The following is a 14,759-nucleotide window of genomic DNA, read 5'->3' as shown; positions in this document are numbered from 1 at the left end:
CATCGATGGCTTTGCTCTAATCTGTTCTTAAAAATATAATCAAGTGTGTTTTTCAAGCACGTGTCTTTGTGTCCAACAGCATTTCTTATCATGTGTCAGGGGCGTTGCTAGGATCTTGAAACATTGGGGGCTTAGCCCAGTACCCACCCCCCACCCACCCCCGCCGCTTTTGGTAACTACTTCTTCTACTCATAGGTACATAATAATAAGCAATAATAACATAAATGGGGGGTCTGGGGGACCTCCCCCAGGAAATGTTGGCCATTAAACACTTCATTTCCTGCATTCAGGTGCATTTTTTTAGCATTTTAAATGATAGGTAAAAAGACAGAATGCTTTATTTGTAGAACTGTAACAGCTATTCACAGAAACACAAATAAATAATACATGAATATTAAATAATTAATAATGTATCCTGAATTTTACTTGTAACATTGGATAATGGGAAAAGGTAGAGGTGACTTGTTGAGTCAGTGACATGAATCTAATTATCTATTAATCTAACCAAATTAACCTCAAAAACATGAAGTTTAGTACTGTTTTCCGAGCTCACTCACTTTGGGATTGTAGCCGAGGCCGTTTGCTGGCCTCAGGAGGTGGAGGACTGCCGTCTTGACGGCGCTTAAAAAATTGCCGTATATCCATTTTTACATTAGACGTTTGGGCTAGTGAGTGACGGATGAATCTTGATGCAGTCTGCTGCTTCCTGCTGATTGGTCAACAAGACAGCACGCTGTATATAGCTGGTAGTAGTCAATATCGATGCACGCGCATGGAGCGCATTATGAAAGACTTCGTCTTAGTATGGTCCCACGTACTTTATATATACAGTACATGTTCTGCATTAATACCACAGTGAGTAACTTACAGGGCTAGTAAGTTAGACCAGGGTTTGCTTAAGAGCCTTCACCGACCTGAGATTAATGATGAGGGAACGGCGCCAATAGATAACTCTTCTTGCCTCCCTCGTATCGTTCATGACTCCTTATTTTACTTTTTAAAAAGTGTCTAATGTCCATAATAGCTACCACAAGAAACCACAAACAACAATGACAGTCAAGCCCTAAACTAAAGCTGTAAGTTAACCGATGACTCTTTCAGGCTCTCTCCTCTGGTGCGCACTCTAAATACAAGCATTCTGTAACCATAGTAACTTTGATCTGCTTGAACACATTTTAATCGTCTTTAATACATGATTCCGAAGGATAGATTAAAAGACCCGGTACATTTTTTTAAATAAATACAAAATTATTAAAAAATAATAATAATTATCAATAAATTAAATTTTCTGAGATCCGGGGCTATAAAAAAAACATGAAGCCCCGGATGTCCATGTCTCTAACGACGCGCCTGTCATGTGTCACTCTTAGATGTCTTGCAGGTGGCCCTCCCCAGTGGTGGATAGATGAGCAAAATTACAAGTCACAGCACATTTAGTAGACAACCCGCATTTGGCTGGTCATGACTTTGGCTCATTTTAAACCTTGGGCTACTATTTAATATTTTTGGAAATTTCACAGCTCTGTGGTTTTTCTGTAAGCTATATTTCTGTAACTGTTGATCTTCTGGGATTTTCACGCAGAAAAGTCTCTAGAATTTACTCTGAATGGTGCCAAAAACAAAAAACATCCAGTGAGGGGCAGTTCTGTGGATGGAAATGTCTTGTTGATGAGAGGTCAACAGAGAATGTCCAGACTGGTTTGAACTGATAAAGTCTACAGTAACTCAGATAACCACTCTGTAAAACTGTAGTGAGAAGAATATCATCTCAGAATGCTAAACTGAGATGCGGGTTGGTGCTGTTTTGGCAGCAAAAGGGGGAAATACACAATATTAGGCAGGTGCTTTTAATGTTGTGGCTGACCGGTGTATATACTGTATATATAAAGGCTTTAGTTGGCAATTAACTTATTGTCTATGTATTCAATTTTAAAACAGCAATAAATTAATTCAGGAACACAGTTCTCAGGTGGTTTTGGATAAAGAACATGGCATGCAGATGCCCCACACAAAATAATTATTTTCATGTAAATTCTATGAATTGAAATTAATCGCAATTACAATATCATAGAAAACAATTTTCACTAAAACGGAGTTAACATGAGGAAAACCACAGAATCTGCGGCTGCAGTTTTCCACAGAATTGGAACACTTGTAATTCCCCCTCTTTTTTCATTCATTAGATACTTTTCGCTGTATATGCTTTTAGCTAGCAATAAGAGTGCTGTGATCTCATCTCTGTTTAATCCATTTCATAGAATTCTACAGATTTTCCCCTAAATATGGTGAGGAAATGCAAAAAAAAAAAAAAAAAAAAAGTCTACAGATGTCATCTGGCCCAGCCTACGAGTACACATTAAGCATATTGTTTGATTCTTACCTATGAGGTCCTCGGAGAAGAAAGCAGAATGTCTTGAAATAAAAAGCTTGAGCTGTTCATCAAGGTTGCAGGCAGTTAGGTCAACGTCCCATGAGCGTATACCTACACAAGATAAAGCCAGACCAGTCAGACTGCAGTCAACACAAGTGTAAATTATTCATGGGCTGCATTCACTATCCAACACATACTGACTTTATGTCATTTATTTACATAATCTTTGAGTCTTAGACAAAAATATCTTCCAACAATGTGGTTGTAGAAGAAGTTTCAAGTTTACAGTCCTAATTCTGACACAAAATCATGTAGGGCTGTCACTGTCGATTATTTTGGTTATCGAGTGATCTAATAATTTTTCCGATGATTAACCGAGTAATCAAAAAAATTATTACTCACATTGCACAAATTTGTCGAGGTGAAGTCCAGGTTAGCATAAGTTTTTTATGTATTTTACAGTTGAATAACAACAACACTTGTGCAAACAATATCTAAAGCCAACAGGCAAATGCAAGCTGACAGAGAATAGCTTCTCCAGGTGTTTAACTTTTTAAATGCAAGATTTACTTTTTTCTTTAACTAGTTCAACATGATCTACCCATTTTAGTTTACAACTCACATATGGAAATAAAATATTTGATCTTTTCAGAAACAATGCCCAGTGCCCACCAATATTGTTTACTGAGGTTAAGTTATGGAGTTAAACTATTTTATAGAGATATAAAAAAGCCATTTTGTTTGTTTGTTGTTTTATTAACTATCGCTTGCATGCAAAACGGAATACAATATTCATAATATTCATGTGAGATACATTTTTACAATTCTGGCGTTGAGCTGCAGTAGTTGCGGGTATTGTTGCATGTGTGCTACATGCCGATCGAAAAAGCTTGTCGCTTGCCACGTACCGTGTAAAATGCCCATCTGTTCCTTACGGAGTTAAAACTTAATTTCACATGCAGAGATAGCTATTTCTCTCTCAGGTAAGGCGTCTGTGGGGCGTGAGACATGCAGCTGCGGCTTTAACAGCAGACTCACGTTGAGCTTTGACTGCAGCATACAGACAGACATGCGGTTTACTTCATTTAATAAATATCTCTTGATTCCCACATTGACTTTTACCTGTAATAATGGCCATAAACTATAACATATTTATCGGAAGTGGGGCATTGCAATCTTTTTTTTAAACAATCATCACAAAATCTAATTTTCATGAGGAGAAAGATAGCATTACATTCAAATGGTAATTAATTTACACAGAACACTCAAACGATAATTTGTCAAAAATAACCTTCTTATATCATCTGGATTCAGTCAGATTGATTGAACTGCATGTGCAATTTTAATCACATCTGACAGACATTATTAAAAAGACTATATTGAAAATGATTGTGAAGAGAAATACGTACAGAGTGCATTCCAATGTGTATTTGGTGGCGTTCAGTGTGCACGCATAGCGATGAAGGGCTCAAATTCTGGACATGCAGCACCGCGGTTGCATACAGATGAGCTTATCGGGTGTGTGTCCGGCAGGTTTGTGAAATCTTTTGTCATCATTTGAAGTGTTGTTGCATTGCTGAAGTGATTTTTTTTTTTAGGTCCTTTGTTGTTTTTAAAATCTAAAGTAAAGCACTCTCACACAGCTGACACCTCTTGTCATTATGTGTTTGCACTAGATTTGCCACGGTATCATAATTTGACGTGTGGTGTTCATGTTCAAACTAACACCAGTATTACTGCCGGTTGGATGCTAGTTGGTACAATGGAGTAATTTTCGTTAAGCAATAGCCTACACAATGACACAACGCAGCTTGATTTCAAACTTTGAACGTAATTTTTTATTTTAATTAAAAATTCTAAAATGAAACAATTGAAGTACAATTAAAATGTGTGCTGTTCAACTTTTTGAAAGATGGCTTTTCAACAGTTGTGAAGGGCAACAACTCTTTGGCAAAGAACCTTCATCCGTGCATTCCCTCCAAAACTGGGTACCGGTCAAGTTGTCTGGGCAAATACATCAATATTGTGGGTTGTTGAGGGTTTAAAGGGTAACTAAACCCTAAACCAACTTTGTTTAGTTAATGATCTGTAAGAATGGGGCTTTATTAGTACTGGTCATTGATTCAAGTAATTTTTTTGACATTTGTGTATAAAGTGTTTTAATTCTACAATATATGGTGTAAAAACGTCTGAGTGCTGCCCTCTTCAGGTTGAACGGTGGCTACTGCAGTTGAATTTTCCTATTGGCTGTTTGCGGTACTTCGTGACGTAAGCGGTGACAGCTGACGTAAGCAGGTTCCAACTCACCACGCCCTTGGTACGAGCTACCACACCCATGGCAGTATAAAAACCATCTCGTTTCGTCAAAACCACTGTAGCGAGTCAGGAGTTGGAATTGCGAGTATTGAAAACGATCAGGATAGAGTATTTTAGCATCTATTTAGCATAGCATTTATATAGTTATTTAGATTATTTTGTGTAGCCTAGGTAGTTAATTAGCATATTTGTTAGTGTAGTATTGTTAGAAGCATAGTTAGTTAGTAGCATAGTATTGCGTCAGTTAGGATAGCTTCAAGTTAGCGTAGATTATCTGTATTTAGTACAGTGGTCAGGATGGTACGTAGGTGTAGTGTTTCTGGTTGCAACAGCACTGCTGGAATGTATTGCTTTCCATATAGACTTGGAAATTAGGCACCAGGGGTTGCACGTCCTTGGAAGACCGCGAGTTCCCGCCTAGAGCTGGAGGAGTGTGCAAACTGCATTTTACGCGGGATTGCTTCTCCAACGCAATGGAGGTGGAAATGGGCTTCTCCAAACAGCTCGCGCTGAAAAGCGACGCAGTGCCAAAGGCTGCTTCTCCTGCCAGTGGTGTCTTGAGGTGAGTGATCATATATATTTGAATCACAATTTATGGTTAGGCTAAAGTTAATCCTCTGGGGACGACAAACGCGTGCTCGCGATGCGGGTGTGTTAAACGCATTGCACCCTTATACATTGTATTACGGTATTGACTGTATAGTTTTATTTGGAGGTATACGGTTTTGTACATGATGACGTTACGCTTTACGTCACATTCTTCTAAGTTGAGAGAACAGCTAACTGATGTTAAGTTCAAGTGAAGCTTGCTAAATAAAAATCCTGCTAAAAGGATAAACATCACTGAACAGCGTTTCGTTTGGTTTTCCTGCACACGAGTGAAGTTGAATGCGCACTCGGATGCTCAACAGGGAGTTAAAACCGCAGTTTGAGCCAGCGGCTCGAATTGATATGGCTCCGGCCCTGTGTCCACAGACAATTCACCCTCCTCCACTTCAGCTGATGGTGGGGGAGAAAGGTCCTCGACTTCAAAAGACCGCTCCGTGGCAAAGCTACTTGCGTCACTCCAGTCACTCTCCATTTTAGAGTCTGACAGCAGCTGTCAATTAATCTGTCACTACGGGTCACAGGTGCACCCCCCCACCCCCCAGCCCCGCCCTCGGTTCGTCCCCTCTATCCCCGCTGAGGTCTGCCCACTTTGAGCATTTTTCAAATATTGCTAGTGTGTGGAGTCAGACTCTGAGCAGGGGGTTTAGTTACCCTTTAATGTTGGTATTTTGTTACCTTTCATCCCAGGACCCAGTTTAGCTGCTTCAGAAGGGTAATGATTTGAACGTGTGAATAAATCTATTTTGTTCCCTGCTATGGGGCAATATGCAAGAAATATGTTCACAAATATATACACACACATATACATATATATATATACACACACACATATATACACACAAATTAATGCAATTAATTGCACCATAATAAGGAAGATTCCTGAGAAACGCAAGCTTGTTGTACCACCTGTTTACTCCAGAGGGCAGTAAGTGAAATTTCAGCTGTATGAGCAACGCACAGTTTATACAGTGAACAAAACACTTCAGTAGGAAGAACAACGCAAACATACGTTACAAAACACTTGGAGCGCAAATGCGAACTAAGGGATTTCAAGATGTGTTTAAAGATTGAGTATTAAACTATATTTAACTTGAAACAGTGAACTAAAAATTGTATGTTTATGATGCGACGCACCAGAGACGCAACACAAGCATGTCTGACAGGTGTAAATTGACGGGCTCTTAATCAAACCCTCATAATAAATCTCCAACTGATTGACAAATTCACTTGTGAAATGGATTGCTGTGAACTGTATGCCAATGATTGACTTATGATCAATAATATGGTAATAAACAATACATTGTATTCTAAAGCCACTTTTTATATTGTCTTATCAATGATTAACTCTTCTGCTACAAGAATGTAATGCATTTTAATTATCTGAAATTGTTTTATTATATATAATTTTTAAATATTTAAAGATAACTATGTATAATTATATATTGATATAAATATGTATAATCTTTATATATTGAATTATTGTTATATGAGGGGCTTTCTCAGCAAACATTTGTATATGCGATGAATTAATCGGGACACCATGTAATTCGATTAAAATTTGTAATCGATTGACAGCCCTAATATATATATATATATATTTAATTTAATTTAATTTAATTTAATTGATCAATTGTCACACATTATACATTTCTGCATATACATGGTGAAATTATTTATTTTTCACATATCCCAGCTAAGCTGGGGTCAGAGTGCAGGGTCAGCCCTGGAGCAGATAGGTTAATGGGCCTTGCTCAAGGGCCCAACAGTGGTGTCTTGGTGGTGTTGGGGCTTGAACCCCTGACCTTCTGGTCAGTAACCCAGAGCCTTAACCGCTGAGCGGTTTATATTATATATATATATCATCGGTGAATATTCTTGCTTTTGTGATTTTGGATTGAAAATTAAATAAATTCATTTACAAAATGAAAAACTCAAACCAAAAGACATTTCTAAATTCAAATTGCACTTCAAACCAAGCAAAAAAACAATTAAAATAACGAAGTGGTAAAAAAAATATATATAACCATCTTTCTGCAAGTATCCATCTATGACAATGGTGGAAAATCACTAATACGTATTAAGATCTAAAAACAATTCAAAATTTAATCTTAAAAATTATAATGATGATAATCACTGAAATATAAAATCATGGTTTGAGGTGAACTTGTTTTTGTATTACTTTATAATTTGATCACAGATGTATAGTCTATGTATTGTCTTTTTCAGAAGACTGAAACAAAGAAAGAGTAAGAATCCTTTACATACGTGTGTTCCACAAGACTGCACGCTTCTGAACAAACAGTGCATCAAACATGTGCATAGACTGCTTTTCTGTCATAGGTTCTTAATAATATAATAAACTGCATTTCTTGTGTTATTCCAAATCTGAACCATCTTAGTTACCCACCATGCACAATATATCTGCTACCTGCAATTAAATGTCTTCTGTCAGTGCGAGTACTTTCCTGCATGTGTAATACGTTGATACATTGGTAAAAAACATCTGGCTTTCAATACATTATTTAGGTTAATTTTTCATGGGTCACAAAGTCTTCATCGGGCAACAATTCTTATTTAAGGTTAGTTTATTTGTTAGGCTATTGCATTGATATTGTAAGTTCCATTCATAATGTTTCCACCAGTATAAAATTTGACACCGGTGTTGTCCCTCGCACGGAGTAAAACTGATAACACCGTACACAGTGGCAACCATAGTTCGCACACTCTTGCCCTACACTTATAAACATTTCTGTAAAAAATACGACTGTAAAAAAATTTCAATTGGTTAATGGGTAGTTACCTTAAAATAAATGGTAAAACATTGTAATATATTCAAAAATCACAATACATGTAGTTTTATGGTAAAAAATTCCTAAAGTTAGAAATGCCTAAAAGTGCCATTTTTTATTATTATCTTGATTCATTTTCAGTATGACAATAGCTTAGTCCATCATACATGTATACACTGGCTTAATCAGACCATAACTGGCCTGGGCGTTCTGCGCATGTTAAAGTATGGTCTTCTTTATTTTCTTTAAACACCCATATCAAAGCGTTAATTATGTGACAGTTACAACGCTTCATATCAAATCATATGGATTGGCCAAAATCTTTTTCCAAGATGATTCAGATAAATATTGCTTCGTTCTGTGACATGTTTCAAGTGTACTGCATCTACGTTCTGCCATCATTTGGGAAGAGATCATTTTGACAAACTTTGCAAGTTGAATTGTAACGATAAAGTATTTCATTTTGCTGCACTGCTCAGCGTGTACTGCACATATTGCGCAAGAGGGTGCCGTATGCTCATACAGCACTGGATGAAGTGATGAATGCAGATTATCAGATTTTAAAATGCAGCATTTTGCAGTTTAGTAATCACACAAGGCCATATTGCATTTTCAATCAATCATGCAGCCTTAAAGGGAGTTTACACAAAAATTTTAATTCTCTCATTATTTATTCACTCATGATATCTAGGTATGTGAATTTCTTCACCAGAACACATTTGAAAAAACAAAAATATCTTAGCTCAGTAGGTCCTTAAAATGCAAGTGAATGGAGATTTCTCTTTTGAAGCTCAAAAAAATAAATAAACAGAAAGTCAGCATAAACATCAGCCATATGACACCAGCTGATAAATTAATGTCTTCTAAAGCAACACGATCGCTTTTGGTGTGAAAAATATAAATATTTAAGTACTTTTTCTTAAGTACTTTAAGTCTAAATCATGCTTCTGGTGAGCAGCGGTATGATTAATTGGTTTTGGTTTAGATCTGTATTTATCGGTTTCTTTACTCACAAAGGTGAGTTTGTGTGTTTATCCTGGATGTTTCAAGAGCATGCAAGATTACCTCGGCAATGTGAATACATCACACAAGAGACCACTTGAACTCCACCCTTTCGTGAACCCTAACGGAAGCATTTGATTATAGATAAAAAGTCCTTGAATGTTGTTTTTTGCACCAAAATTGATCGTGCCACTTTAGAAGACATTAATTTAACCGCTGGAGTCATATCGATGACGTTTTGCTGACTGTCTGTGATTTTTAGAGCTTCAAATGAAACATTTCCATCCACTTGCATTTTAAGGACCTACTGAGCTAAGATTTATTTCTTCAAATTTGTTCTGGTGAAGAAAGAAAGTCATACACACTTGGGATATCATGAGGGTGAGTAACTAATGAGAGAATTGTAATTTTTGGGTGAACTATCCCTTTAATGGATACCATAACTATGTTTTAGAGGTCAAAGTCTGTAAAGAGTATTTTTTCCACAAAGTTTTGCTTTGCTGGCCATATATACAGTGAGATGCATGTTAAATCCTGAACACACAAACTAAAACTGGCAGTTATAACAGAATGCACTGGGTGGTGCTGTTGAGTGTAGACACAAGTTGATGACATTTGTTGAGCAAACGGTTCTGTCAGTACGTTGAGATGGACACCAGAAAAGCGGGTTTTTGTGAGAAAGCTGGGTTCCTGTTTAAATGTACTTGATAAGCGGTGTACACTTTACTCCCATATATGTGCAGCTCATCAGATAGCAGCATCCCCATAGCAATGTAATCCCTGCAACGCTTCTGTAAACAACAAACATGGCGTACGAGAAAGACTATGCTAGCTGAGGTAAGGGAAATTCCATCATTTACATGAGCATTTTAACTAGTAAAAATGTAATTCTAGATATCAAGAATTGTATTTCAACTAGTAAAAACTATAATTCTTGATATCTGTAATTGTATTTTCACTAGTGAAACGTCACAATAGGCTGCCATTCAAAATCAATTGTTGATATCAAGAATTGATTTCTTACTAGTTAGAATTCCAAATACACATATCAGCTTTGTATTTCTTACTAGTAGAAATATAATTTTTGATATCAATAATTACATTATTACTAGTAAAAATGTGAGTTCTTGATATCAAGAATTATGTGGTTACTAGTAAAAATGTCTATTCTAGATATCAACAATTGAATTGCTACTTGTAAAAATTTTAATTTCTGATATCTGAAAATTTATTTCTGATATCAATATAATTTCAGATATCTAAAATGGCTTTCACATTCATGATATCAGAACAATCACATTTGTGATATCAGAAATGAACATTGTTACTAGTAGCAATTCAATTGTTGATATCAAGAATAGACATTTTACAATTACAGATATCAAGAATTATAGTTTTTACTAGTTGAAATACAATTCTTGATATCTAGAATGAGCATTTTAACTAGTAAAAATGTAATTGTTGATATCAAAAATTGCCATTGTTACTAGTAGATATCGAATTCCTGATATCAATAACTATCATTTTAACTAGTGAAAATTTAATTGTTAACATCAAGAATTCATATCCTGGAAATTAATAAAAGTTAAAACGGCTTGCCATACTCAACCGGGTGAAGTTTCAATCTCTCCCCCTTAGATCTGGACATTCGCGCAACTCATAGAAGAGGCACCGACCACACAGAGAAATGCCAGTTTCTGAGTTTATAGTTATTAACATGACCTGCTGCTGTATTATTTGAACTTTAATAAAGACATTTTACTGCATTTAAGATGTTACGCCAGGATGTTTCCTTTAAAGAGCTCCGCCTCCACTTATTCCACAATGGTACATGCTTCTGAATAAAAAAACAATTTTAATCATTCCCTAATACTTTGGGATCTACATAAAATAAACTGTGAAAGTTTAGAGTGCCTCTGGACTGATCTGTGTAATTCTTCCTCCATCAGACGTGAACTGCTGCTCTCACGCGATATCGTTACAGTTTAATGTGATTTCATGTTACGTTAAATGAGATCAAACGACTATTCGACAAGAAAATTTCTCTCATCAATTTTGTATTATCGACGATGTCGATAATGTCGACTAAACGTTTCAGCCCTAATGCAAATGATAATGTGCTTTTAAACTCACCTGCTTTAACAAATCCGGGAGTCTGTCTTTAATAAGTTTGACGTGTTTCCTCCTTTCATCAGAAAATTGCGAAAGCAGCGTTTACAAACAGGTTTTTGCTGATCTATGATGTTTCTCTTTTCATCAGCCTCAAATGCAAATAATTTCCAATCCTGGCTTTTTCCACTTTATATTTCAACATGATTCAGTTGAGGCTCCTCAGCAGCTTTGCTTACCGCAATCTTTTGCTTGTTGTGAGCGTTCGAAAGTTCCCGCCTCTGCGTGGGTACCGGGTAGACCCGGTACTCCGGTACCTTCAGAAATTCTGGTATCGTAAATAATTTTTTGTTTGAGTACCGACTTGGTACCGGTATTTTTGACAACACTAGTGTAAATCCCAAGTTTAATCATGCTACAATCGTATATCGATTCACTTAGCCAACTATCAGAAGTTTGCAGATACCTCAAGGTCTGCTCCAATGCAATTTTGATTCAAGGGACTGCAATTGATATGAAATAATTTTATGTTCCTATAAAAACTAAAATACTTTCATAATCCACGACTCCGACAGGAGGGTATACATTATCCATGTTTTTTGGTGCCTGGTGCTTGTTGTAAAATTTGAATCAGCAGAAATGGGTAGTACAGTTGACAGAAATATTTACGGACGTGGCAGGCGTGAGTAGGGCTGGGAATCGAGTTTGATACATTTTAGGCACCGACCGAATTGCCTCTAAACTATCGAGTATCAAAAAAATGTCTTGTCGTTCAGTACCAAATTTCGATAATCAAAATATCGGTATCGATATCGGATTTTTTTTTAACGATACCCAGCCCTAGGCATGAGACTGTCAAAATAAAGGCCTACGTGTTGCAACAATGACATCGCATCGTTGCTTTTTTGGTCAATACATCGCTACAGATATATCCCTGATAGCAAGAGACTCCGGGGCGGATCCGCCCTCAAGCCGCCAGGTCCGCTGTTCTCTCAGACTCAATTCGGCCATGCGCACAGAATATGCCCCGCCTACAGACAGCGCACTGTCAACTCGCGGACTCGCTACAGACGCTGGGCGGATTCGCTGACTGAACGCGCCTATTTTCAACCATCACCATCACTGAATCATTCTCCACAGTGGAAAAGCTGCTGCCGTCAGTTCAGCGAGGACGGAACACGGTAAGAATAGTTAAAATATGCTTTATTTGTACAGTTAACGTTACTTAGCCTGTAATATTCATACCGTTCAACATACCGATGATTTTATTTCTTAAATGATTGTGACAAAACAACTTAGCAAATTGTCATTGGCGTAGATTTGAGTAAAATGTATTTGGTAATTAATAACTCTGATTAAAAATATATTTGGATGGAATTATCTCTCTCTGGGAGGCGAGGTCACGTAAGTTAGCTCTCCGGATTTTTATCAAACCCTGAGCGCATATGTTCTCCACTTTCCAGTAAAATGTCAGGCGAGAAATTATCGTGTTAGGCCTACCGTTTAAAACTGAATTTCTGTTATAACGTTAGTTTAAGTCCATTTGTGTTTACATTTTGACAGTTCCACCACCCCATGTAATGTTGTTTCAGAAAAATTTATAATATTATATTAAATCATGATACGGTACGCGTATTATCATGTGTGTGTGTGTGAGCGAGCGTGTATTTATCACTTTGTGGGGACCAAATGTCCCCATAAGGATAGTAAAACCCAAAATTTTTGACCTTGTGGGGACATTTTGTCGGTCCCCATGAGGAAAACAGCTTATAAATCATACTAAATTATGTTTTTTGAAAATGTAAAAATGCAGAAAGTTTTCTGTGAGGGTTAGGTTTAGGGGTAGGGTTAGGTTTAGGGGATAGAATATAAAGTTTGTACAGTATAAAAACCATTATGTCTATGGAAAGTCCCCATAAAACATGGAAACACAACGTGTGTGTGTGTGTGTGTGTGTGTGTGTGTGTTCTGTTGCAGCTTACAGTTCGTTCAAGTGCCACCAGTTTTTTTGGAGTTTCATCTTTTCCATAAAAGGTAAGATTAAATAGTACTGTTTCAAACTTGATTTAGCCAGCTGGCCCAGACACTGGTCCAGACTACAACATTTAGCCTAACACTCGTCTGCTAAACTAGTTTGAGTCTATTTTTGTTTACGTCATGACAAATATATTCTCCACCACCTCCCCATGTAATGTTGTTTCAGATAATTATTTCATATCATATTAAGATACTGTGTGTGTATGTTCTGTTGCAGCTTACAGTTCGTTCAAGTGCCACCAGTCTGGTTTTGGAGTTTCATCTTTTCCATTCATCTGAGTAAAGTAAGATTAAATACTGATTCAAACCGTTTTCAAATTTAGCCAGCTATTTTGTCAAATACTGACACTGGTCCACACAACAGCATTTAACACTTTTCTACTAGTTTGAGTCTATTTTTTTTTTTTTTACATCATGACAAATAAATGCTCCACCAAAGTGGAGTACCAAACTGAGAGACGCAGGGACTTCCTCGTCTCCTTGCGCTTGAATATTTAAATTGTCAAGGCTTAAAAATTTGCAAATTATCAACTTCCTTGAAGATGCAGCCCTGGCCCGATCGGGCAAATGACAGTTCCGGCAACTGGCCCAAATAATTATTTTTGAAAACACTCTACAAATTTTGGTTCCTTCCACAACTCACTGGTTGCATTGTGTATTTTGTGTTTCTGTAACATTTCTTTTAGATAAAATGAATAGAAAAACTGTCCCTGTCTCCAGCTCCACCTTAAGACGGAGGACCCATGTAGACGTAGATAAACGACTTAAACAAATTAGGGATGCCTGCACAAATTTGACTGTCTTTCAGATGACAACAGATGTAGATGTCAATAGAGAGTTTTTTGAAGACAGTACAGACAATCCAACTTGTTCAGACATTGCAAATGGACTAGTCTTCAGTGAGGATGAAGGTGGCATGGAGGTAGATGCAGACATACAGGAGGGTTTTGTGGTTGGCAGCTGTGATAGGCCGATTCAGACATCTGATTCAGAACATTCAGATAATGAACTGTCTGAGACATTTTCACTCTCTGACAGCATTTCCAACTGGGCCATACACTTTGGCATTTCTTTGGTTGCATTGACAGCACTATTGTGCATACTTTGCATTTGCCATCCTGATCTTCCAAAGGATGCTAGAACCCTCCTTAGGACTAAGACAAAGTACTCTATCCTAGAAAGAGCTGGGAGACAGTACCACTATTTTGGTATTCTGTCATCACTTAGGAGTACGCTGTCGAAATACATACACACACTGGCAGACAGTTTCAGTTTGAAGTTGCAAATTAACATAGATGGACTTCCTTTGTTCAAGAGCTCTAGTCTGCAACTGTGGCCCATTCTTGGACTGCTACTGAGTGTCCAATGAAAGAACCAGTGGTGATAGGTTTGTTCTGTGGATCAAAGAAACCAAGCTCAGCAAAGGAGTTTCTTGAAGATTTTGTTACTGAGTTACAACAGCTTGAAAAAGGCTTTGACATAGAGGGTAAGACATTGAAGCTCGAGCTGGATACAGTCATTTGTGA

General features: G+C 37.2%; 1 protein-coding gene across 1 annotated transcript in view; it reads right to left on the bottom strand.

Annotated features, from left to right (window-relative positions):
• Positions 1 to 14,759, bottom strand: part of LOC127639314 (microtubule-associated protein 1B-like) — a 73,926-nt gene that overhangs the window by 51,060 nt on the left and 8,107 nt on the right. Inside the window, exon 2 of the mRNA XM_052121242.1 lies at positions 2,381 to 2,482. Coding sequence (XP_051977202.1) covers positions 2,381 to 2,482 — 102 coding nt within the window. The remainder of the gene's footprint in view (positions 1 to 2,380; positions 2,483 to 14,759) is intronic.

This window comes from Xyrauchen texanus, chromosome 48 (assembly GCF_025860055.1).
Source record: "Xyrauchen texanus isolate HMW12.3.18 chromosome 48, RBS_HiC_50CHRs, whole genome shotgun sequence".
In the NCBI taxonomy this organism is placed as follows: domain Eukaryota; kingdom Metazoa; phylum Chordata; class Actinopteri; order Cypriniformes; family Catostomidae; genus Xyrauchen; species Xyrauchen texanus.
The sequence above is the reverse complement of the archived record's forward strand: the minus strand, read 5'-3'. Positions and strand labels throughout refer to the sequence as shown.